The following is a 25,870-nucleotide window of genomic DNA, read 5'->3' as shown; positions in this document are numbered from 1 at the left end:
AATATAAGAGCTGTTATGTTCTTAATTTCCAACTGTCTACAAAGGTTTTCATTAATATTTTCTTAAAGTATGGTATGGTAGGTAAAGGTAGCTAAACTATAATAAATTAATTGATTGAAAGTTTTTGATGAATTTTTGTTGAGGTTATCAAATAGTTTTTTAAAATTTAATCTGGAGAGCAAGTGTCAATAATGATGCCTCCTTGTGAATTGACTGCTAGTTTTTAGTCGTATGTAGCTATAAAAAGGTATTAAATGAATCCATATTCTGCACTACCATACCTTACCTATCACGCCACTTCCTTTTCCTAGTTAAAATCTTCCACCGATCACTATAAGCAGGTTTGAAGGTTCAATATGTATACTCCTCCTGTTAAGGGTGGTTTCTTTGCCACATCTAGCAAACCCTGGAGAAGGATTCTTACATGCCTAGAGTATTCAGGATTCATCTTTGGAACCCCCTGGATAGGACGGGTCTTTGCCTTCCTCATTAGTGCTTTACATTTAGGAAAATGAATTAATAAGTAGATTAAATCTAATAAGTGGTTTTGACATGCAAGTTCAGTTCACATGGCTAAACAATTTAGTAAAAGAAAACTGGTTAAATGTCACAAAAATTCTAAAAAGAAAAAAAAACTGTTAAATGTCTCAAGATTTCAATATTTAAAAAAGTTTTTTTTTCTTGCTCTTAGCTCTGTTCCCATGTTAATACATCTATGATAGCAAGCATAATGAAAGCACTACATTGAAAAAGATGTAGTAGTAATCATATTTGGTTTAATGCTCAGAATTGTAAGATATGTTTGTGCTCAGAAAGATAATCTGAAAATATTGAATTAGATAATTTAGAATAATTTCAAGTTTGTAAACTAATCTGTTCAGCATTATTCTTCTGAATTCATAACATGTTTCAGATTAGAAACATCAGAATTAAAGTTGTTTGACCCAGAAATAATCCTGTCTGGCATAGGAAATTTCCATTGGATAGTAGCACTCTCAGTATGGTGACTCACTCTGCTGAGTAGTTCAAATGAAATCTTAAGAATAATAATCTGAAAGAGCAAATAGGCTCCAGTAACAAAGTTTGAGCTCTCATCTGACTGGTGCTACGAATAATGAGTGGTTAAAATTTAAAACAGTGCATATTATTCAAATATATATATTTTTTTTACTTTTTATTATGAAAGATTTAAAACATTGGTCAAATCTATACAACAAATTTAGATTTAATTTTCATTTTCTCAATCAATACATGTAAGTAATTAAGATGTTAAACAAGAAAAGGGACTACAAAAGTGTCTCAATTGCAACAAAATTTATAAAAGTTGATTAAGTATCTATACAAAGGAATTAACTCTTTAAAACAAACTCTGATTTTCTAATAACTATATATTTGCAACCCAATGTCCTAGACCTTATTTATTCAGACTATAAATTCTGTTGGAAAGAATAATTTAAGTTTAAGTTTAAAATGTCTTCTTTATCATATTGCAATGTTAAAGTGATAAGAACATTTGAGTTTGCAGCTAAGACTCAATCCATTTCAAGAAGCTTGCTAAAATTGATCATGATTCATATATACAAAAAAATACCATTTTAAATTCATTATTGTTTAAAGGATTTTTTTGTTGGTTTGTCTGGCTTCTGAGTATCAGCGATAAAAACAGCACCAGAACTGTAATAATGTTATATTTTCATATTGCGTTTGAATTTCTGTACATGGCCATGAATTTTTTGCTTAGTTATGTAAAAAAGCATGCTGAAGAATGTTATGAAGAATGTCAGACACCGAGAAAACTTCTAATTCTGGTTATATTCTCCTTTGTGTCTCTGGGACTTGTAGGATCAGGGGTAATAAAAAATAGTTAATTTTCATTCGGTAAAAGCTTTTGAGTGTTCCTGTTATTTTCAAATCCCCCAGTATATTTCTTATTTAAATTATGAAGAATTGGAGATTAAATGTTTATTCAATTCAAAATTTGTATTAACTTTAAAACCAAGAGTTACAAAAAATTTTCCTTTGCGCCCATTTTCTAGTGACAATTCTAAAAGATATTACTCTGAGTGTGGTGGGCTTTAACATATATATAATTTTGTTAGGTAGGGTTTCTGATAGAAAGTTTTGATATTGACAATATAATAGGGACAATAATAAATACATGTCTAACACTGAGCTCACTGACTGGTTTGGTTTTATTTGGAGCTGTTGTCACTGGATTTATTTCAAAAATGGAAAAAATTGATACTTCTAAAAATGTACTTATGGTTGGCCAGCAGCATTTGGAACAATTTCGTCAACTGAAAATTGGGTTTGGACCATACTTGTTTGGTCTATTCTCAGTACACACTCAAGCACTAATTGCAATTGTTTTTTTGGCTGTTGACTACTGGAAATTAGGAGTTGATACTCGTGTCATAGTTGCATTTGTATTTCTCAGTTTGTTCACTGCATTGCCAATGTTATACACAGTCCTGATAGCAAAAGATGCACATTCAAAATTACAGAATATTTTGCCTACTCTAAGGTACTGTATTATTTCAAAGGAAGCATAAATATAAAAGGATAATGCACCTAGAATGAAAGTAATGCCTGAATTCAATATCCACAAAAAACCTTTATTTTGTAGCAATTTGAAAAACTAAATTATATGTATTGTTGTTTTTTGAGTATAATTGAAATCACATTTAGAACTTTATAATTATCAATATATTATCCATTTATTAATATAATACCAAAATGATATTAAGCAACGAAAACATCTTATTTAAAAAAAAGAGTTTACTAAGCACTGTTGATTACTTTAAGCTATGTGGAAGGAACCAGCTCGGACTGGCCATGGTTTTGATTTACAAAGTTCCATTCATTTCCTTTAGTTAACAATTGGGCCTTGAGCTTGATTGTTTGTACGACATTTGTTCTTAACAAGATTGTTCCTTTACAAAAATTGTGTTCTGTTTTTAAAAATCATGAATTCTTCGTTCGTTACCGCTAAGATTGTTAACATTAACAATAACTGATTGTTAACAATGTGTCTTGAATAAACAATGCCTTATATTTTAAGAAGTTGATCGATAAAAATGAGGGAGAAAAACCAGGTGCTTCTTTAAAAAACTCTAGATGTTAATATTTTTAGCATATTATTGCTCATTACCATGCAATGATCATTAACATGTTCAAGAGCCGTTTTTCTATCCAAAACTGTTCGTTCCTTATTCATTAATTCATAATTGTTTCAGTTTTAATTGAACTGTTCTAACTACTCTATTTAATGACCCCCAACCCCAGTCCTAGCACCAGCCAAAAGCCCTTTTTTTACATTATAGATGTTTTCCACAGGAAAGCATGTCAAAATGAGATACCTGACATTAAAATGAATTACTTACTTCTCATTCTGGAGATTCAACAAGAGGTATTTTGGTAATACAAAGAATTCTGTAAAACTAAATGTAAAATGTCTATTCCCTACATGATAGCAAAATCAGTCGGACTTATCACTTCCTTCATTTGTAAAACAAATTAGGGCATCTGGATTTTTAAAACTTTTTTATTTTAAAATTGCATAATTTGTCACAGGATTGTCATTAAAAAATCAAAAAAAAGAAACATAAAGAATTGGACTCTAATCCTCCTGTGTAATTTCACTAATTTTTTCTTTGTTTTTACTTGTGGTTTATTTCATTCATTATCTTTTAGGAAACATTTTCTGGATGTGAATTTTTCCTGATCGAGAAATCTACCTTATTGTCTGTAATTGGTACTATTGTAACATATTCAGTAGTACTTATTACTTCAGGATAGATTACACTTTGATATCTCTGCTTGGCACTATCTATATATAAATTTGGCTTGTCTGTCTGTTTGTCTGTTTGTTTGATTGTATCCAATAAATGTCAAAACGGCTGAAATGATCAGGCCCAAATTTTTTGTGGGACATCCCATGACCACAGGGAAGGTTTGTGAATGATAAAAATTAAAAAATGTGTTTTAAAGGTTTTTAATTTGTAAAAAAAAAAATTCTTGAAAATCCGCAAATTTTTTTTTAAAAATCCGCAAAATTTTTTTCTTCTTTGTTTTAAAATGTAAACAAAAAGAACATGTTCACAATTTAAATAGAAGATGGGCGCGAAGCGCCCTAAAAGCCTAGTTTTAACATATTTGGTAGTTCTCACTACTTCAGAATTAAAGGTAATGTTCACTTATTTGGGCAATTTTATGGTAAACTAATTAGCCTATTAGTCTTACTTTTCAAAGATATCTATGACCAGAGAAAAAGCCAATTTATTGTTTATTATTATTATTAAAGGACAACCCATTCAATGAAATAGGGGTCGGCACTCCTGGCCGCCGAAACAAATCCATGTGCTGACTGAACCTTGTCACCCTATGGGCGAAGACTTATACTAGGCATTCCGCCCAAGACAGCTCAGTTTATGGAGACTCTCTGAAAACCAGGCGGTCTGCCCAAGACAGCTCTGTTTATGGCGAGTCTCTGAAAACCATGCAATCTGCCCAAGACAGCTCCGTTTTTTTCTGGAGACTCTCTGTTTAGAATTACAATGTAAAGCTATGATAACTTTGCATAGACTCTATTTAAACGTTTTTTTCAGTAACTTTCAGGAAATGTTTTATACTCTTTCGGAATCCGCAAAGTTTTATAAGAAAAGAAATAAACTTTAAGGAAAGTTTAAACAGTTTGATCTAAATTTATCATATTTCAATGACATTATGTGTCAGCCATTATACAATAAAATAGAAAAACTTTTGATTTTAGAATTAGCAAGAAATTAACCTTTTTTATGTTCAAACATGATTAAACAAATTAACATGTTTTATACAAAGATGACTTTCTCTCTCAGGCAAACCAGTTCCTATAACCAACTCTTTAATAAATACTTGGAAGTAGTGATAAAACATCTAACAATTACCTATTAAATACTACAATGTAATTTAATATTTAGATTTTTTTTAAATCCATGACTATGTCAAAAAGCATCAAATAGTGCAAGGTATCATACATTTTTACTGGATTTCTGAATGATAAATTGGCTTTTTCTAAGGCCACAGTTGTCTTTTCAAGTAAGTCATAATACCAATGAATTGCTAATAGGGGTAGGGTGGTCAGGAGGGCGGTCATGGTGTGATGTGCCGAGTGGGGTGGGGGTAAGGGTAACAACAACATAAGGACAGTTATAGTGTGAATGTAATACCAGGGGGGGAGGGTTAAAGTGTAGCAGTACTAATAAAATAGAATAAATTAGGCTCTGCTCAGTGGTTAATAAATAAATGACTTGTTTAATCATTTGGACGTCAAAACTTTGGTCATTTGGACGTCAAAAGTTTGGTCATTTGGACGTCCAAAGTGACATCATTTCGACTGCGAAAGTTTGGTCATTAGGACGTAAGAATCCTTGCGTTAAACGTCCTCAACACCTAAAATATGACGTCGCCGGACGTCTCACTGGTAATTTTTGACGTCCCCATGACGACCTTAGGACATCCTCTGGTTTCTAGGGAGTGTTAGCCCCCCCCCCTAGGTTTATCACAATTCACAATAGTAACTTTGACTAATGCATATATTTTAATTTTTGAATAATTATAACTAAAAGTATATAGTCAGTAGGACTCAGTCCCGAAGATGGATAGGATTAGCTCGAACCGTGCATCCTGATCAACACTGCTATGGTCAGCAGCTCCCAGCTTATCATGGCCCACAACTGGTTTATCAAAACTCAAAGATTCCAAACTCTTTAGATGATAAATTATTGAATTGTCTCGTTTGACAAACTTTCCTAAAATGATCATCCTAGGTTTTAATGAGGCTCGTACTTCGATTGGAGTTATTTAAATAATTATAGGAATGGAACTTTGGTTAGATTATTCAAATAAATATAAAATTGATAATTTAAATTACATAGTCTTAGTCAAAACAGCCAAAATTAGCAATGTATCCTGTATAATTTACAAAGTAGTAAAGATTGAAGAGGGTCAGATATGACTTCTACCAAACGTTGTCAGTTTTACTTACTGCTTTTCTCTTTACATAAGTTTACGAGGCTTGATGTAATTCTGGTACCTTGTTCTGGAAAATTCTGGAACGATTTTTCCGGAAACTTTCTGAATCAATATTCAGGGAATTTTGATACGTTCCGGATCATTTCATAATTCTGAAACAGCATTCAGGAAATTTCTGGTTTTGGGGAAAAAGTCGTTTCGAAATTCCAAAACCCTTTCCAAAACGGAAATAATTTCAAGTTCATTTCAGCATGTAAACCATAACCTGGAATTTCGGCGGAAACCCCTAATGGTAGATTTGGTCATTTGAGTAAAGAAAAGTCAGAGTGTCTCAGTTTGTGTGGAAGTATGTCTGTACTCTAATGCAAAAAATGTGTACACTGATAATTTGTACTTCATGACACTAGACATTTAAACTAGTTTTAACATTTTATAAGCAATAAAAATAGAAAAAATGAAATCTCAATTACATTTTCCAACATTGAGCAACACTAGATGATTAAGGAATTTCTGAATAATTGGTTTACAGCCATGGCAAAGCCACCAAATTTTTTTTCACAGCCATGTTTGGCTTTTTATAAAGCCACATTCGCGAAAAGTAATTGTCCCCACAGCCATTTTATAGTAACCTTGAGTATGGAAGACTGCAACTTCAATATTGAAAAATGAATTCAATGTGCACGTTCTTTTTTGGCAATTTATCTCTAGTCATTCCTTAAAATTTATTTGAGTTTTGAATATTTTTACTTTAATGAAAGGTTTAGTTTTGTTTGTTCCAAAAACAGTCTGTTCTTCTATGTGGTAGTGGATGTTCAACATGAAATGTCGTCTTAGATATGTTCATTTCTAACGTCACAATGTCTGTCTGTATGTACCTTGGGGGATATTTTCTCCAACAGTGCAGATAATCTAAGACGACATCACCGTATACCGGTAAATTTTGTAACAACTCAACAGGCAACAGGATTTAAATTCGAATTGATTGTTAAGAAGTAATTTTACAAAAACTGGACAATTCTTGCAACTGATTAAATATTGAGAATCAATCAAATTACGTAAAATTTGTTTGCTACTCTTATTTAAAAAGGAAAAAATTTCCGAAAAGAAACCACGACAGGGAAGAAATGTGTTTTACTAAATAAGAAACAGATTATTTACAGACGGAAACCTGCTTTCTGATAACCCCCCCCCCCCCTCACCCTGGTGCAGGGTAACTCTTCATTATGGAGATTGGGTACACATTATTCCTTTATCTGTATCCTCATTCATGTACTAAGCGGTATTTTCTTACTAAAGTTAATTATTCTCTCTCCCCCACCCACCCCGGCATTATTGTCCATACATTTGTTTAAACTTCTTTTAGCAAACTAGCTGTTTTGACTTTTGTTATACTATATTTAAAGTCATTTTGCATAACCTGTCTTTATTAATATCTTGAATTTTCAGTTGTGATATCATCATTTAGAAAAAAAGAAAAGCCATACAGGGTGTCCCACATTAAATTAGAAAGCGTCAATGGGTCTAAATTACGATTTAAATCAGAAAATGAATCGAATTTTGACAAACTTAGTGAGGCTGATCGAAATTTTTTTTTTTTGCAGAAAATGCTAGATTTTAGAATACTATATGCGTATTTTGGCGTTAAAGATTAGAGATAATGTAATATGATATGGGACGCTCTGAATCTTCAGAACTTTCATCCCCAGACTCAATTAGAGTGAATACAATGGAATTATCTTTCTTTATAATCTGCACGATAGAAACAATCTCAAGAACTGACAAGAGTCCACTGATGAGACCGAAATCTATAATAAAACACGACATTGGTATATATAAATGTGGCGGCTTAACGGCTGGACCAATTGGGCTGAAATTTTTTGTGGACACTCATGGGTGGCGGAGAGTGTTATAGGTCAAAACAAAAGAATTTTTCTCAAAATTTTTATCTTTTTTTTTTAAGGGCAATGCCTGGACCTTTAGCTAGTATTCTATAAAATAAAACAAGATATAATGGGCTGAATTTTTTTTGTGGACACTCATGGGTCGACGGGGAGTGTTATAGGTAAGACAGATTTTTTATTTAGAAAATCCACGGGCAAGGGAGAGTCCTTCAACTTTTTTTTAAAAAAAAAGTAGAATTAACTATTGCACAGAGGCTTGGTCCATCACCATCGACAAATTTTGAAACTACATTGATATTTTATACGTTTCTTCTTCATCTAATGTAGTTTCTTCTCCATTTTTCTCTTTTCTTCCTTTTTACGTTCTTTTCATCTTCATAACAATATGCCGTTGAAAATATTTCATTTTCTTAAAATTTTGCAGAATCTGAAAAAGGATAAATACAACTTTTAATATGTCTAACCATGATGTATTTAAAGTTAATAGTTCAATATAATAATATTGATTAGTATACAGGGGGTAGTATATATATACATATATGGTTCCTGAATGTATTGAATAGCGGTCTAATGGAATATTAAACAATGTATTTTTAAACGTTAACACAGCGCGTGAGCGCCATTTCTAGTCCTAGGAGTTGCTCTTGAGATTTTTATCACATTTTCGGAAACTTTTCGCGCCATTTCGGCACAGCGAGGAATTATCGAGAAAATCGACGAAAATCTGTCAAAATAATCAAATGATAAAGAATCGATATTTGAGAACTATTTTAAGATGAAACAGTGGCAAACAATAAAATAATATAATAAATAATAAATCGCCTCCAAATGCGTCAAGTAGCGAGTGAACCGTTTACCCAGGAATTTCTGAGATTTGGCTGGAAGAATGTGTACAAACTGCGCATACTTGTATATCACTTTAAATTTGTTAATTGTACATTGGCATATTTGTAGTTTCACCATCATTTTGTGTTAACCTTATTTTCTTAATTATCTTTTGTCAAATGTCTCGAAAGTCAAAACTTTCATTTTTTTCCTAGTTATTGTCTCAGTGAAAATCCAGGGCACTTCTGAAAATCTGATTGTCAATTTCTGATATCACAAATGCCGTTTTCAGATATCTCTCTTCTTCTTCTAGCACGGCCCATGTTAAAATAATTCATTAGGAACACAGGCCATGTCGTTCTTCGTGAGGCTGTCGTTTGATATCTGTTACACTGGGACTCATCTTCACGGTATTCTTGGGCAGTTCTAAATCTCCAAATTCTTTTAAAAATCTCTTTGGTTAGTTTAATATGTCTGATGGGGAAAGGGATTGTATATTTTCAGAGGCTGCAGGAGATGAAGAAGGGATTATAGTGTGGTACGAGTTGAGAAAGAGCTTGTATACTCCAATACAAGTGCTGCTAGAGTACGGTAGCGATAAATAAGAGCTTTTAAACTCCTATGCAAGTGCTGCTAGGGTATGGTAGAAATAAAAGGCTTGTATACTCCTGTACAAATGCTGCTAGGGTATGGTAGAGATAAAAGGCTTGTATACTCCTGTACAAGTGCTTCTAGGGTATCGTAGAGATAAAGGCTTGTATACTCCTATACAAGTGCTGCTAGGGTATGGTAGAGATGTAAAAGAGCTTGTATACCACTATACAAGTGCTGCTAGGGTATGGTAGAGATAAAGGGCTTGTAAACCACTATACAAGTGCTGCTAGAGTATGGTAGAGATGAAGGACTTGTATACCACTATAAAAGTGCTGCTTAGGTATGGTAGAGATAACGGGCTTGTCACTGTACAAGTGCTGCTAAGGTATGGTACAGATAAAGGGCTTGTAAACCACTATACAAGTGCTGCTAGAGTATGGTAGAGATGAAGGGCTTGTATACCACTATACAAGTGCTGCTAGGGTATGGTAGAGATGAAGGGCTTGTATACCACTATACAAGTGCTGCTAGGGTACGGTAAAATTAAATGGCTTGTATACCACTATACAAGTGTTGCTAGGGTATGGTACAGATAAAGGGCTAGTAAACCACTATAAAAGTGCTGCTAGAGTATGGTAGAGATGAAGGGCTTGTATACCACTATAAAAGTGCTGCTAGGGTATGGTAAAGATGAAGGGCTTGTATGCCACTATAAAAGTGCTGCTTAGGTATGGTAGAGATAAAGGGCTTGTATACCACTATACAAGTGCTGCTAGGGTATGATAGAGATGTAAAAGAGCTTGTATATGAATAGGAAGACAGGACTGTCTATCTCTAGTCTGAGTATCGATGGAAAGCCAAGATAGAGCATTATATCCCTCCAAAACATATCTAAACAAAAATAATAAATTAATGAAAAAATAGTATTTTATTAGAGGATGTACATTGTACATTGTACAATCCAAAGATGTGAAACAAAAGTATCAAATACATAACATAACTACAAAAGAGCTAAAACCGTTGTAGCACATTGGATTCGCATAAAAATTCTTTCTCGTCAAAACTAACCTCCCATCAACCACCATGTTTCGACCGAATGATCACCAAATTAGAAGTAAAAAAAGGAATTTAATCTTGGTTTCTTCCAAGCTTCAAAAATATTTTTATCTGAAAAATATATAGTTTGACGGTTACCTGAGAACGTCTGTAGTATAATTAGAATCTAGTGAATGAACCCTACAGCTGGCAGACTGTGGAGTAAACCCATCATCTCCTCCATGTGCTAGATTACTGATGTTGATATGCAGGGAGGACTTGAGGAACACCGGGCACACGTTCTCCAGGTGAGGGGCCGAGGACCAGAACCACCGAGGCATAGTTCCGGTTGGAGCAGTGGAGGTTAGGTAGCCCAGAGCTAGAGGCTGCTGGAGGATCTCTAGGCGTTCTCCAGGCTCCTCCTGCCCATATCTAAACAGAACACACAAATAAATCACGGCTATGTTCATCATAAAAACTTTAGAATTCCAATAAATAGGAGGATGGGAAAACTAAGAATTTTAACCGGATTGGAAGGATTATACATTCCAAAGAATATAAAGACACAGAATTGCTTCTGAATCCATTTACAGCTCCATCTTTTAGTCCAAGTGTGTCTCAGAATTTATCTTCGAGCTATCTGAGGAATGCCAACATTCTCCATCTCTTCAAATACGAAAATTGCATTTTTTAGAAAAAAAACAACGCTTTACCAACTTTTCGAAATTGAATCCTTTAATTGCAGCCTTTTAGATTTCTTTGTTTCCGTCATGATTTTACCTCGTATACATAAGTACATAGAATGCCCCCCCTCCCGTGGAAAAATGTATGAAGTTTATTCATGAAATCAGAGCTTTTGCAATATTAATCTCGGGATCTATGAGATATTATTTTAACTTTCCTAATCATTAAATGGTAAACTAAAGGAACTGAACTTTTTTAAAATATGAAAAAAAATTTAAGCCCTATATCTTTGCAACCTGATGATGTAACCGTTGATATTTCAAACGAAGAGCTAATTAACCGAACAGAATCCATAATTGAAGTATCAAAAGTCTTCGATATCGGGGAACAAAGATATAGGGATTTACATCTCCCCCCAGAAGTATGCTGAAGTATACCTGAAGGCTGGATCCTGGCCTGGAAGAGTATGAGTTCCTGTATTTCCAGAACACGAGGTTCCCTCCCCCTCCCTCGGATCCCCGGGGGAATTTCCGCCCCCGCTAGTGAACGGTTCATCGTTAAAAATATCGTTTAGGTCTCCCAGACCGAGTCCGTCATCGTTTCCACTCGGGTTCATCTCGTCGATGTCGGTCATGTCCAGACCAAACCCGAGGTCATCGTTCTCAGGGGCCTCGTGGTGCTCGTTAAACGCAGCCTGGGACGACTGAAAATAAATTGCATACAATTTTGATTAAGAACGCGATTAACTTATGTTAAATCACAAGAGCGCCAAAAAGTCATTCCAATGAAAAATAATCTTTGTAGAGAGGGGGGGCGGGGCCAAACGGTGGTGTATTTTAAAGGGTCAGGGAGAATGATTGGTTTTTGTCACAATACTCCCCTTAAAATGCTTATGTCTTGTGTTTCAAGGTGAGAATATAATAAATAAATTCTGAAAATCTTTTCATTTACAATAATTGTATCTATTGTGACTTGAATTGATTTATAATAATTTAAATTAATAATTACTTTTTACGTTCATAAAGTTATCCTTGAATGGACCCTGTAAAGCCGCAAAATATTTAGATGTCGTCTTTGAAAAGCAAAATATTTTGAAAAGCAAACAAATATTTACTTTATAGCTTTTTTCACACAAAATTACAACGAATTCAGGATAATCTAGTACATTAATAAATGCTAATACCCATTATTAAAAGATGCAGGGGCGCCGCAAGCACGCCAAAGTATATGTTTGGTCTCAAATTCGTACCCATTTTAAGCGTGTTCACGGAAATTAACAGTTTTCTGTTGGAATTTGGAACTTCAGCTCAACATTGATACGTCAAAGAAACTCTTCTCAAAAAATAAATAGCGACCGAGCATTATTTGACTTAAATAATACTAATAATACTCCATAGTACATATACATATAAACCAGTCATTTATATATTTTGAACAACATTCCTTACAAACTGGGGAAACACATATGTATGAAGAGAGGGGGGAGCATATACCCTTTACTAAGTTATTTATATGATACCTGAGCAGTAGCTGAAGTAGGGAAGACTAGTATATGAGTAGCGGTTGCATCCCGAGGAGTAGACAGAGTACACTGGGCAGCACTGGAACCAAACCTTTCATCTGGGGTAAACTGGTCCGCCATCACCCGGAGTACACCGTCAGGTTCAAGGGATACAAGGCACACGGAGAGAAGGGAGGGTACATCGCTCTTCCACGGACATTCATCCTGGATAATATTATATATAAACTACCCCATTGCAAAAATCGCGCATTTTCATCTCAAAAGGCGATAAAATTGAGTACAACTACTTTTCCGGGAAGATTTTACTTTACCACGGGTTCCCTCGACCAATTTATAACCCTTGCTGAAATACTTGTTCTAAATACTTATTAAAACGAGTAAACTTTGACGGTTACAGAATTCTTAAATTTAAATAATCGTAAAAATCAATTCACCTTTAACATTTTCACAGCCTTTTTCAGGGATTTCCTTGAGAGCATGACGGACCAGCCTCTAAGCTCTCCGTGTCCTATCCTCCCCAGCCTCCCTATAACCAGCCTCCAGGGGACCAGGCTCAACGAGACTACAGAGAGGATCCAATCCCAGAGTCGAGATAGACCAACACGCCGGGCACTCGCCTTAACATAAATATATTACTTTCTTAAATAATAAGACCCCATCAAAATATATTTTCCCCTTGATGTGAAAAAAAATGGGTAAGGGGGTAATTTTACGGGGCAATCCTAAATAATGAAAGAACTGTCTGTCTCAGCTTTATTAAGTTTGGAACGGAGTTTCACCCTTTTTCCAAAAGATTTCAAGCTTTTTTTATATTTCATTTTGCCCTCATTACTTTTAAAATACTTTTTAACCATTTTTCGTAATGTTGGGAAAGTCAGCTTGTAATCAGACAAGTAAAAATGGTTCATGTACATAAGTGCATTTCTAAATAAAAAACATAGCATTAACTGCAGTTATCTTACCCTTTTCCGTCTTGTCCGATTAGGTATATCAATATTAATAACCGTTGTCCGGACAAGTTCTCCTCTATCGTCCGACAGACTAGCCAGCAGGTACTTCTGGTCATCCGACAAACAGTACTGGACGAACAGGACCGTACTAGATTATACATTCAAAATAAACTCCATGAATTTTTAAAGAAAATGGTAAAAAAAGCTTTTAAAATAAATTGTTATACTTTCAATGCAGAAAATATATAAAAAGATTGTAGGTAGAGAGAACTTTACTTTGCTTCAATAGTGAAAAAAAAACAAAACAATTTTTTCTTCACTTTTGTAACAGTTAATGATTCCAGAAAAAAAGTAGAATTTCAGAATATTTGAGGAACAATAAAGAAACAGGACTAGGTCAAGATAGTGTCAATCTTTTATTATTTAATTTTCACCTTCTCTCTGTAGTTGACCCAAAGCTATCACCATCACTTGTTTTCTTGTTCTTTAAAGGAGGCGGGGCCAGCACATAAGGCGGGGCATATAAAGATTTCAACATTGTATCCTAGAAAATATAAAGATTTCAACATTGTATCCTAGAAAATATTAAGATTTCAAAATTGTATCCTAGAAAATATGATTTCAAAATTGTATCCTAGAAAATATTAAGATTTCAACATTGTATCCTAGAAAATATTAAGATTTCAAAATTGTATCCTAGAAAATATAAAGATTTCAAAATTGTATCCTAGAAAATATTAAGATTTCAACATTGTATCCTAGTAAAATATAAAGATTTCAACATTGTATCCTAGAAAATATAAAGATTTCAGCATTGTATCCTAGAAAATATAAAGATTTCAACATTGTATCCTAGAAAATATTAAGATTTCAACATTGTATCCTAGAAAATAATATAAAGATTTCAACATTGTATCCTAGAAAATATAAAGATTTCAGCATTGTAGCCCAGAAATATTAAAAATTTCAGAATTATATCCTAGAAATATAAAGATTTTAGCATTAAATCATAGAAATTGGCACTTGATCTCAATTTTTTAAAAATTTGAATTGATGATGAACTAATAATTACCTTCAAGTCCATTCCTTTAAGGAATCTCTGAGAGTTGGAAGCAGGTCCGAAACTTGTTAACGTCTTCGCATTCCGATGATAGGAGAGAGACCGGTGCGACTAAAAAGAAAATATTTGTGAAAAAAATATTTTTTACATTGCTACCGATAATAAATCAAAATGTTAAGGTTTAAGAAGATTCATTGGAGCTGAAAACTTTAGAATTGGATACCCTTTAAATCCTGATCGCTTAATCTCAATATTCACTGTGGAAACTTGTAAAAATACATATTTCATCAAATTTGAAGACTATGGTCCTTATGAACGTTAGTCTTGTTGAACATTAATCCAAAACTTATTTTCGTTTAATCGATCATTCATTAGTCCAATTTATGAAACCACAAATGCGGGAAAATTAAAAACCGGTATTTCACAAGTTAAAGAACACATCTCTAATCTTTAGAAATTAATTAGCAAAAAGAGGATAAAGAATTGATCTCGATGTCCACCATTCTGAAGTTTTCAGCTCAGTACACATTGCTTTAGTTGAAACCAGAGAAGTGAATAGAAGAGAATAGTGAATATAGACATATTAATCCATCTTTAAATAGTTATGACCGTTTGTCTGTCTGTTTGGATATCCGATCATAACTTAATAACCCCTTGACCGATTTTCCTCAAATTTTGATACGAGAGCTCAAAGAACCACGGAAATTTTCTTGGCAGTTTTAAAAAAATTCTTAGTTAGATAGGTAGATTTTTAGAGACGATTTTTTCTCCAGGTAAAACTGGGTTTCCAATCCCATACCAGTTTCATGATAAAAAAAAAGATTAGAAAGGAGAAGCTTTTAAAACCTCTTTTTTTCTGGGATTCATTGCGTGTTTTTTAATGAATATAAACACAATATACCTAATTGATGTATTTTTAATAATTGAATATCAATTAGTCCGCATAAATAATGCAAAAATGTATTGAAGCATAAATAATAAATGGACACTAAAATGTACGTCCATTGTGAGGACTATTAACCTGGGGGTGGAGGGGGGGGGGGGACTATTAAAAACAAAATTTAAGAATACCAAGCATTTAAGCCAGTTTTAAAGCTTTGGTTGATTATCGACATTCTTCTTTTTGGCCTTTTTGTTTTCTTATTTATACTTACTTGAGCATAAACTGAGAAGGCCAGTCCTCGGAGGATGTGCGAGGATCTTGGTGAGGATTTAAGAGGATTAGAATCCATTGGAGTTCGTTTCAACTCGTTCCCAAGAGAAAATATTGAGTCTAATGATATTGTCTGAAAACAAACAAAAAATATTGAAAAAGAATTCTGATGTTTCAATAATTAAGTAGGTTTTTAATTTAAACAATTTTTATTTGGTTTGTTTGAGGCTCTGATACTCCCCCCCCCNAAAAACATAAATACTGCTTAAAGGGACTGTAAGCGTAATTTCAAGTTTCCCTCCATTTAAAGATGGCAATAATGTCCGATTTACAACGGTAGCCTTGAAACCTTTATCTGATATAACATGTTTCTAAAATATCCACTATGCAGCGAAACCGGTAATGAAGACAAACAGATACTAAAACATGGATATCTATTATCTAATTAATACTTCATCATACAACGCTTTTAAGGGTACCATTGACAAATCGGAAATTGCAATCTTTACACGGGGGCTGACTTTAAATTATGCTTACCTTCCCTTTCAGTTGCAAGAACCTAATCTTTATAAAGTCCTATCCTGTCCTATTGGCGGTATGAAATGTTTCCCCTCCTATCTTGTCTTTCGTAAGTTTAAGAATAACCCGAAAAGCATACAAATTTGGAAACTTAATGATAATAAAGAAAATGTCTACTTAGTACTTAGGTAGAAAAATAAAAAAAATTAAAAATTAAATTAATTAAAATTTTGAGATTAATTGACCAACCTGCAGGTACAAAGATTGTCGGATAGATTCAGAGTTAATGTTTGGCACCATGTTGTTAAAGCATCTAAGATTATAACAAATTATTATTATTAGGAGACCAACCTGAAAACAGCTCTGCTTTGGCTGCTCTCCTTCCGTTGATAATTAATAGAAATCATATCAATATGTAATTTTTATGCACAACCTGTCATATTTTCAAGGGAAAAATAAATTATTAGATTAGATTAGATTTTTTTCCCCTAACATCATTTTTAAATAATTTATCAGTGACGGTGTTGACACTTCAGATTTAAGAGACTCCCGGCCATTCTTAATCAACATTTTAAACTCCTCCACCCAACCCCTTGCCAAATATTTTGGATATAAAAAAAATGTCACGGGCAATGGCTATTGCCTTAAACAATTTTTAGTTGAATCCTAAAAACCGTTTCTAGTAATCGCAATTCATTTTAATCCGGAACAAATAAACCAGAAAGAGATGCAAACCATTAGAATAATGCAATTAATGATTTTTCTAAAATCTGAAATTTGACAAAATAACTGAACAATTCTAATAATTCTTAGTTTTTCCTTAAAACACAAAATTCTCGTATTTAGGGATATGGTGATTGTAATGTATACTGTGTAGGTTAAGACATTTCTACTGAAAAAAAACCTTACTTCTCTTCTGACTTGGATGGTAAATTCTATTTCAAAAAGGCAGGTGAAAAACTTTATATTAAAAAATGTTGGAAACCTTTAAGCTTATTTCAGTGCTTAGGATCCATTTAATTTTGATGCGGATCCGGATCCGGATACTTGATCTGCACTGGAAAAAAATGGATCCGGATCCGGGCTATTTCTTTAAAATTTACTGAACTTTTTTAACAAAGCAGAAATTTTCAAGTATTGTCAATCTTATTCGCTTATTCTTATGCTAAATCTTAATGAACTATTCAGAAATCTTCTGAGGAAATTTTTATAATCTCTCTTTGTTGAATAGTTCAGATTTGAGTTTTGATAGTAAGTATTATTTTTTTGCAGTTTACGGTTGATGTTTTGCCCCTTGCATCCGGATCCGTGGATCCTCATATTTTTGCGGATCCAGATCCAGGAAGCCAAAATCTTTCGGATCCAAGGATTCAGATCCTAAGCACTGGCTTATTTCTAACTAAAATAATTTTGATGTTCAAAATGTTTAACAATCGCACGAAAACATACTTATCAAGTTATTTCCTTGTCAACTAGTTTACCTGAGAAGGGCTAGAGTGGAGAGTCGGACTAGTTCAGTATTATCGTTAACATAACTAATAGGATCCACCATATATATCACTATTGCCGGCGGTTCTATACTTTCATCCTAAAATAAGGTTAGTTTAGTGTCGTATTACTGAAACCAATGCAAAATGGAATGTTTGGACTTTTTTCCCGTTTTTCACAATGTCTAAAATGTCCCCTTTTTTATTATAAAATCATTGCCATGAAATATGTTTATATTTTTTAAAAGATATTTTCTAAAATGTGCTCTGAACAGTGAATAACCAAAAATCACAAAAATTTCTTTGACATTTTTTCAGATACAAATGAGAGAAGACAATCATTTAACAGCTTTCTGTTTACTAATTTACTTTAAACGACACTATTGAAAACCACCTGAACTAGATCAATTCAATTCATTAACTTAATCTGTCAAACAGAATAAAATTGGATTAGTGCTTTCTGAAGGAATTAAAAATACAGAACTTTCGATCTCAGCAAATATACTTTTTTTTCTGTTATTCTTAGTTTACTCTGGTCCTTTTAAGAGATTTTAAGTATATGCGTATTTGAAATCTCTCTCCAAGCCATCTTTTCATATTTTTCTATTTTTTAATTTTTTTTTTACTCATTTACTCATTTATGCTCACTTGCTCACTTGCTCACTTGCTCACTTGCTCACTTGCTCACTTGCTCACTTGCTCACTTGCTCACTTGCTCACTTGCTCACTTGCTCACTTACTCATTTACTCATTTACTTATTTTTTTATTTACTTATTTTTCTCCCTCGGATTTGTTTACCTCGATGAGCTCCTGAGTATTCTCTTTAAGTATCTCTTGCCCCTCTTCATTGACCTCTATGGTGGCAGGGGCGGGGCCCCTGAGCAGGGAGGAGTCGTGGGATAGAGAGGACAGGTAGGGAACAAGGTAGTGTCGGCACACCTACATACAACAGAATATTATTTTACTAATTAAAATGAAAACATCATAAAAGTTCATTCTAATCCCCCATTATAAAAACATTTCTGAGGCCGAATGTAAAGAATTTGAGCCGCGGCTTAAATTTAAGCCGCAACTCAAATATGGTTGGTTCCATTTAAAATTGTATTATTTTTTTTAAAGATTTAAGCCGGCGCTCTATTGAAACCGGTTTTTGGGGGATTTGAGACGCGGTTTAAATTTATTAAATTCGGACACGGATGAACTAGGAAAATACTATTTTTTTGTCCATAAAATATCTAGTAATTTCAAGAATTACACCAGATTTTTATGATCGGGAAAAAATAATGTTTAAAGAGCGTAAATCTAACCTTAGAGTACAGTCTGAGTATATCTGCGTTCTGTGAGTCTCCGATACAATGAAACCAATCCTCGACATCAACTTCAGATTCAAGTCTAGAGGCCTGCTTAGATCCAACACGCAGGATACCATCACGGATAGACTATACAGATAGATATATCAATCAATCAATCAGCACTGTGATATTCATTAAACATCAAATAATCAATCAAATATAGATTAAAAATCAATGAAAAATCAACCAATTATCAATCAATCAGCTAATAAATAATCCAATCAATCAATAAATGGGTCAATCAAATCAAATTATCGCCCAAAAAATTCCATTGATTATCAGTAAGCAAATTAATTTGATCAGTCAATCAATAGACAAATTAATCAATCTCTCAAACCACTCAATTTTAATGGCCATTTAACCAATTATTCATTCAATCAATCAACGAGACGGAGCATTGCACTATATCACATCATAAAATGAACTTGACTATCCTTACCTTGGTAACAGGTACATGTTTTCCCAGTTTGAGTATAGAGTAGGTGTTACTAAGGTTTTTAAAGAATGTTTTCACGTTGGAGAGAATATATTCATTGTCAGGAGCAACCACGATATACGCAACATCCCTGAACATGATCGTTTTCATTTTCAAAAAAAAAAGAAAATTAGCCACAGATCTAAATTTCTAATACCCCTAGATCTGTGCAACCACATGTCGTAGACCTTATTATTGATAGTATAAATCTCTCTCTTAATCAAATGTTATTAGGTTTAAAATATCAAAAAGATTCACTAGCGGTTGCTAAGACATTTTTTGTCTGAAAATACAGTTAACGTTACTTAAATATTCCCCTGCCCAGCGATAAAACTCCTGAAAGAATAAGATTTTCAAATAGACTTGAGTAAAATTACAAAAATAGCGTTGAAAATATGGATTTCATTAACAGGAAACCGGATTTATAAATTTGAGCTAGAACTTTAGGAGAAGGTTCAGCCACGTTCTTGAATCACTGATTCATCAAGATTTGTTCATGTCCTATAGATAAAAACTTAGCATCCTCACTACAGATAAGTAGTTGAATCGACAGTAGGTAGTTAAGGGATCTGGCTAAAATTCATTAGTTTTCCTACCTCTGTGGACCCCAAGGTTCCAGGGATAGACTATCCCAGTGATAAAGGGAGAGAGGAGATACGCTCACCCACTCAGATTCGAACCCAACCATGAGAGTTGGTATTGGCAGCGGCTCACAACCATCGTCAGTATTCCCTTTAGTTGTAACTCCAGCCATTCTGAATACATCGAGCATTATTATAATTTTAAACATCAATTTTTTTTAAAAAAAGGACAAGGTAAAGATAGAAGATATAATATCTAAGATTTTTATTATTAATTTCCCCCCCCCCCCCATTTTTATAATATTTTTATTTAAATCAACAGAAACCTTTACGTACATAAATTTTTCAAAGAAATTGCGGTTGATTGTAAAAAAATGAATTATTTTAAAATTCAAATTGATTTGATTTTTTATAGAGGAAAAACATTTATTCAACTTCCACTGAGGAAAACCGAAAATCAATTTTCAGATGTATTTCATTCATATAAAAAACAACTTCTACCCTTTATCAAACTTATCCTAACATTCCTTTAGATTATTTCACATGACAAGCAAAAATTAGAAAAATAAGTCAGAAAATGATGATCTATTGATATTTTATGCAAAGACATAATATTTTTTTTAAATAATTTTTTCCCTTTCCAAACCAATTTTATAAAAAAAATTACCTATGAAACTGCCTCCAGGTAAGTGGACCCTCCACAGTGAGTTGGGTATCACTCCCTTTCCGTTTATGTAAACTAGTATTTAACTCCGGCATCAATACTCTCATAACTCTTAACAGTAAATATGTAAACAAGTATTTAACTCCGGCATCAATACTCTCATAACTCTAAACAGTAAATATGTAAACAAGTATTTAACTCAGACATTAATACTCTCATAACTCTAAACAGTAAATATGTAAACAAGTATTTAACTCCGGCATTAATACTCTCATAACTCTAAACAGTAAATATGTAAACTAGTGTTAAACTCAGGCATAATACTCTCTTAACTCGAAACAGTTAATATGTAGACTCGTGTTAAACTCGGGCAAAATACTCTTAAATCTTAACAGTTAATATGTAAACTAGTGTTAAACTCAGGCATAATACTCCCTTAACTCTGAACAGTTAATATGTAGACTCGTGTTAAACTCGGGCAAAATACTCTTAAATCTTAACAGTTAATATGTAAACTAGTGTTAAACTCAGGCAAAATACTCCCTTAACTCTGAACAGTTAATATGTAACTAGTATTTAACTCAGACATTAATACTCTCATAACTCTAAACAGTAAATATGTAAACTAGTATTTAACTCCGGCATTAATACTCTCACCCTCTTAGCAGTAATAGTTAGAAGAATCTACATTATATTTATAAAAACGGAGAATGTAGATTTCCCTCAGTTCTAAATTTAATTTAATTGCATGAACAATAACAATTAATTAAAGAATGAATGATAAAAATCACGTTTAACGTTTTATTTTTATTATTTTGCGTTTTTGACTTCATAATTATATTGTTCATAAACTGTTTTGTTACTTTATTTAAGAAAATTATTATATTAATCAGAACTGCGAAATATCTCAAAGCCTGACTAGCCCAGTGTCCAGTTTGGCCGAAATCCCGGTTTTGAACTTATTACACCTGTATTGTTCTATTGAAAGCTTTAACTCTCAAAGTAATAGTTAAACCCAACTCAGTAACTTTCTGTTTGTTTGTTTGTTGTTGATAAAAGTCAAACCGGCAGAACCAATCGGCCCCAAATTTTGTGTGTGAGCTCACATGACCCCAAGGAAGGTTTATGGAGCATAAAAATTGGAAAAAAAACCTGGAAAAGGTAGATTTTTTGTTGAAAAGGCGCCAATTCGAAGAAAAAAGTCCGCCAAATTTTGAAAATGATTTTAAATAGCCGACTTTCAGAGCACAACGGAGGAGCGCCCTAAAAGCCTACTATATATAAAAGATTCTTAACAAACCTGACAATATCCTCGCTCGAGGGCGGGCCTAGAGTTGGCATAATGGCCCACTTGTGTAGACAGCCGGCCTTACTTGCTGTATCTAGTTCTCGGCTCTCACACGCTGACCCTGCTCGCACAGCCTCTATAGCAGACCAGATCACCTAAAAGAATAACACTTTAGAGAGAACTTAATGGTTTGTACTAGCGGAAGGGTCCGGCGTAACCCAGAGAATTTTTTTTAAAAATTTTAAATTTAAAAATTTTGAAAAAAGTAATAAATCGATTTTTTTAGACTTTAACAACCCCGGTTACCCATGAGTGTCCACAAAGAATTTCAGCCCATTCGGTCCAGCCGTTTGGCCGGCTGTAGACAACATATTTATGAATGTCTTGTTTTATTGTTTAGAAGATATTAATTTCCAGGAGTACAGGTTCTCGTGTTTGCAGGAGACTGACGGGTACCTGGATTCCGGTTTTCATGTACCCGGATTTTCCTCATAATTCTCGAGCATTCTTTACTTTCTTATTGATTCAAATTATTTCTGCTACAACATCTTAAATTTTAAATGTGGATAAGAGAAATTTTAATTTAATAATGAACTTAAAAACTAACAAGTCAGTCAAAATAATTAAGATTGATTTTTCGAAAATGAACTGGCGCGGAATTAGCTTTTACATTAATTCGATCTAGAAGAAATAGGAATAGTTTTTACTTAACAAAAAATCATAATATTGAGAATAAGAATTTTTTTATTTTGTGATAAAAAACATGAAGAAATAAGAGTAAATCGTATTGTAGGCCTTAACCCTATTCCTGCTGGGGGGGGGGGTCAATTTGACCCCCCTGTAGTTTTTTTACATAACTCAAATAGTATTGGTCTGAGGCTGTTGAAATTTTCTGACTTTTCCTACATACCCAAAGCCCTCCCTTTAGGCATGAAAAAACTGAAATATTAAATTTTTACAATTAAACAAAACGTTTTAACAATGACTTAAGAAGACAGAAAAATAAAGTTCAATAGCAATTCTCTTGAGCATATCAGCAAGATTTCTATATATAGAGTTGTAATCTCTGTTTGTCTGCTAGTTTGTCCAATCATAACACAGGAACCCCTGGACCAATTTGCCTAAAATTTTTATTGGGGAACTCGGGAGACCCCGTGGAATGTTCTTAGCTTGGTTTTAAAATTCTAAGTTGAGTGGATCGACTTTTATTTCGAAAGGGGAGGGGGCATAAGTTCGGGAAATTTAAACAGTGTTTAAACAAAACTTAGCATTGTCGTAAGACGCTCATTTTTTGCATGCGAACTCAATAATATGTGTTGTAACTGCAAAATGCAATTTCAAATAGAACTTTAATAGTTTCCAGGCAAAGCTGAGTTTCTAAATTAGTTTAATACCTCTGCACCATCTAAAGCTTCCACCACAGATATTTGAGCTTGATTTCTCATGGTTCGATGGAATTGCCTAGATAACAGGACACCAGGTCAAATAAGTATTTTAGCAGAAATCCGAAAAATGGGAAAATTTCAAGAAAATTTTTTCATTCTCGCGTAAAATCTTGATATTTAAATAGACTCGCATGTCAAATCAAATCAAATCAGAGTTTACTAGTCACATAACAACTTCAAGTCAAAAAAAAGTTAAGATGCAAAAAAAATTCCTTACATAATGGGGAAAACTCTTGTTTGCAGTTGATTAGAGGGTGATGATTACAAAAATATTATATAAATATGACAAAATATAAAATAATTTAGTTTGATCTGGAGTTCCTTGAGAATCTGACGAGAGTATTTTCATCACTGGGAAAGAGTGAGACTTGTTTTTGAACAAGATCCACGAGAAACTGAGGAGTATCATCAACGATCTCGCTCCGCTCGTTGAAGGACTGCTCCCCCTGCTCCTGGGATTTAGGGTCTAGGAGGAGAAGAGATGGTTTCTTTTTGAAATAAACATCTTCCTGGATACCTGTCACCTCTCGCTCATCTTCCAGAAACATACCACAAAGATAACTTAGCTTCCTAACAAAATAAAGAAATTAAATTCAGAAAATCACAATTTTCATTCTTAAAGGGACTCTGACGTGTTTAGTGGAGACTACGAATCTTCCACAATATTGATCAGATAAAGGTTTTAAGGAAACTATTTTGAAACAGAAATTCCCTTCTTTGACAGGACATTGACTTAAACCGACCGGCTCATTCATTAAGAACAGTAACAAAGGTACTACGCGATAGAAAGGGGAAATCCAGATGAATGGACAAAAATTAACTGACACCGTTCATAAAACAATTTCAATGTAAAAAAAATTGTCAAAATTGTAAGAGGGATATTTTTCGATCATCATTATAAACAAATGTTTTACTAATAAAATACAGGGGGGGGAGGGGGAGCGGTGAGGTTGGGTAAAGGTTTCTCACAAATATTGTGAAAGTCGAATTAATTTCACCAGTCATGTATTTTAATTTAGAAACGTAAGTTACCAGGAACATGTCTTGAATAATTTATTATCATATGAATTCTATATATATAATATATATATAAATTTATATTTGGGGAGGGGTGGGGATGAGAGGCAGGGGTTTATAATTTTTAGAATTATCAAGGCTCCTAAAATCATAAAATTCTCCCAAATATAGCGAAGACCATCCTTGAAAATGTTGGTGCGCCCTAACTAGAAAATCTTTTCAAAGAGAGGGGAGGAGGATTTTTTTTTAAAATAAACCCTGGGGGGGGGGTTAGGGGGGTCAACTGACCTGTTTATTACTGCTGAGTATCCACATTTACAATCATAATCTTCATCACTATTTATATCCGGGAGATAGAGTAAACTTTCTCCCCCACGGATATTTCCATCATTTGTGCAGCACACGCACATTGTACAGGAGTTGTAGTTTATATCACGGTACAGGTTGAGTAACGAATCACTTAGCACAAGGTTGACCGTCAGGCTGTTGGCCGTCTGGGTCACAGTACTTAAAGGTGTTGCCGCATTTTTCACTGCGGGCGAAGCTAAGGACGGCGGGCCCACGGACCGGGGTCCAACACTCGGCGGGCCCACGCTGCCCGGCCCGGCGTTGGATTTGGGACATTCAAGGCTAGCGGCGGGGGAAATTGGACTGAGGCCTGGTCTGGGGGGTCCAGAGGCCCCCGAGGAGGGCTGAGGGTAACTACCGTTGCTAGAGCAGAAATCCTAAAATTTAAAATAAATTTTGCATAGGTATAGAAAACTTCAAAATATCAATATTTAAGAACAACAAAATTGGAAGTAAAAAATACTTTTAGGGCTTAAACAACACAAAGTTATGGGACAGATTTTTTAAAAAACGAGACCAAGTTGTCTACTCGGTTCAATTACTTCTTGTTATTAATTAAATCTGGTGTATGGGGGATTTTAATTTTGAAGCGGGTATATTGGGAAATAATTCTGGTAAATATAATATTTTAGGTTTTAAATATATATTTAGGAAGATACTTCAAGAATATATAATAAAAAGTTTGAAAGCCCTAAATAACTCTGGTTTCAACACAATGAACTGTAGGACAAATATTGAATATCAATTTCGTTTTCAAACTTCTCTACTGAAACTCGAAACTCGAAGCTGGGAAACTAGATTTTATTTTATCTTATATCCAAAATATATAAATCCACCCCCTTCTACGAAACTGTTTATACCCACCTAAGTAATAAATAAACATAAAAGTTTTTAAAGAAAAAATTGTCGAATAACATAAAACCCATAAAGGCTTGTTATTAAAATCAAATTTTCAAG

General features: G+C 33.7%; 1 protein-coding gene across 1 annotated transcript; it reads right to left on the bottom strand.

The window, feature by feature from the left end:
* Positions 1–8,367: 8,367 nt before the first annotated feature.
* On the bottom strand, positions 8,368–25,290 carry LOC111716253 (mediator of RNA polymerase II transcription subunit 13-like; the record flags this gene model as incomplete). Its single annotated transcript, XM_023491690.1, has 20 exons — positions 8,368–10,223; positions 10,527–10,799; positions 11,489–11,754; positions 12,571–12,777; positions 13,008–13,190; positions 13,536–13,671; positions 13,958–14,067; positions 14,596–14,694; positions 15,738–15,869; positions 16,505–16,568; positions 17,737–17,843; positions 18,542–18,682; positions 19,051–19,182; positions 19,535–19,661; positions 20,167–20,325; positions 20,819–20,926; positions 22,116–22,258; positions 23,498–23,564; positions 23,870–24,118; positions 24,854–25,290. Coding segments are annotated over 20 exons (3,273 nt in total), but the record flags the coding sequence as incomplete, so codon positions are not given.
* Positions 25,291–25,870: the final 580 nt, after the last annotated feature.

Source organism: Eurytemora carolleeae, unplaced genomic scaffold, assembly GCF_000591075.1.
Source record: "Eurytemora carolleeae unplaced genomic scaffold, Eaff_2.0 scaffold2008, whole genome shotgun sequence".
Lineage (NCBI taxonomy): Eukaryota > Metazoa > Arthropoda > Copepoda > Calanoida > Temoridae > Eurytemora > Eurytemora carolleeae.
The sequence above is the reverse complement of the archived record's forward strand: the minus strand, read 5'-3'. Positions and strand labels throughout refer to the sequence as shown.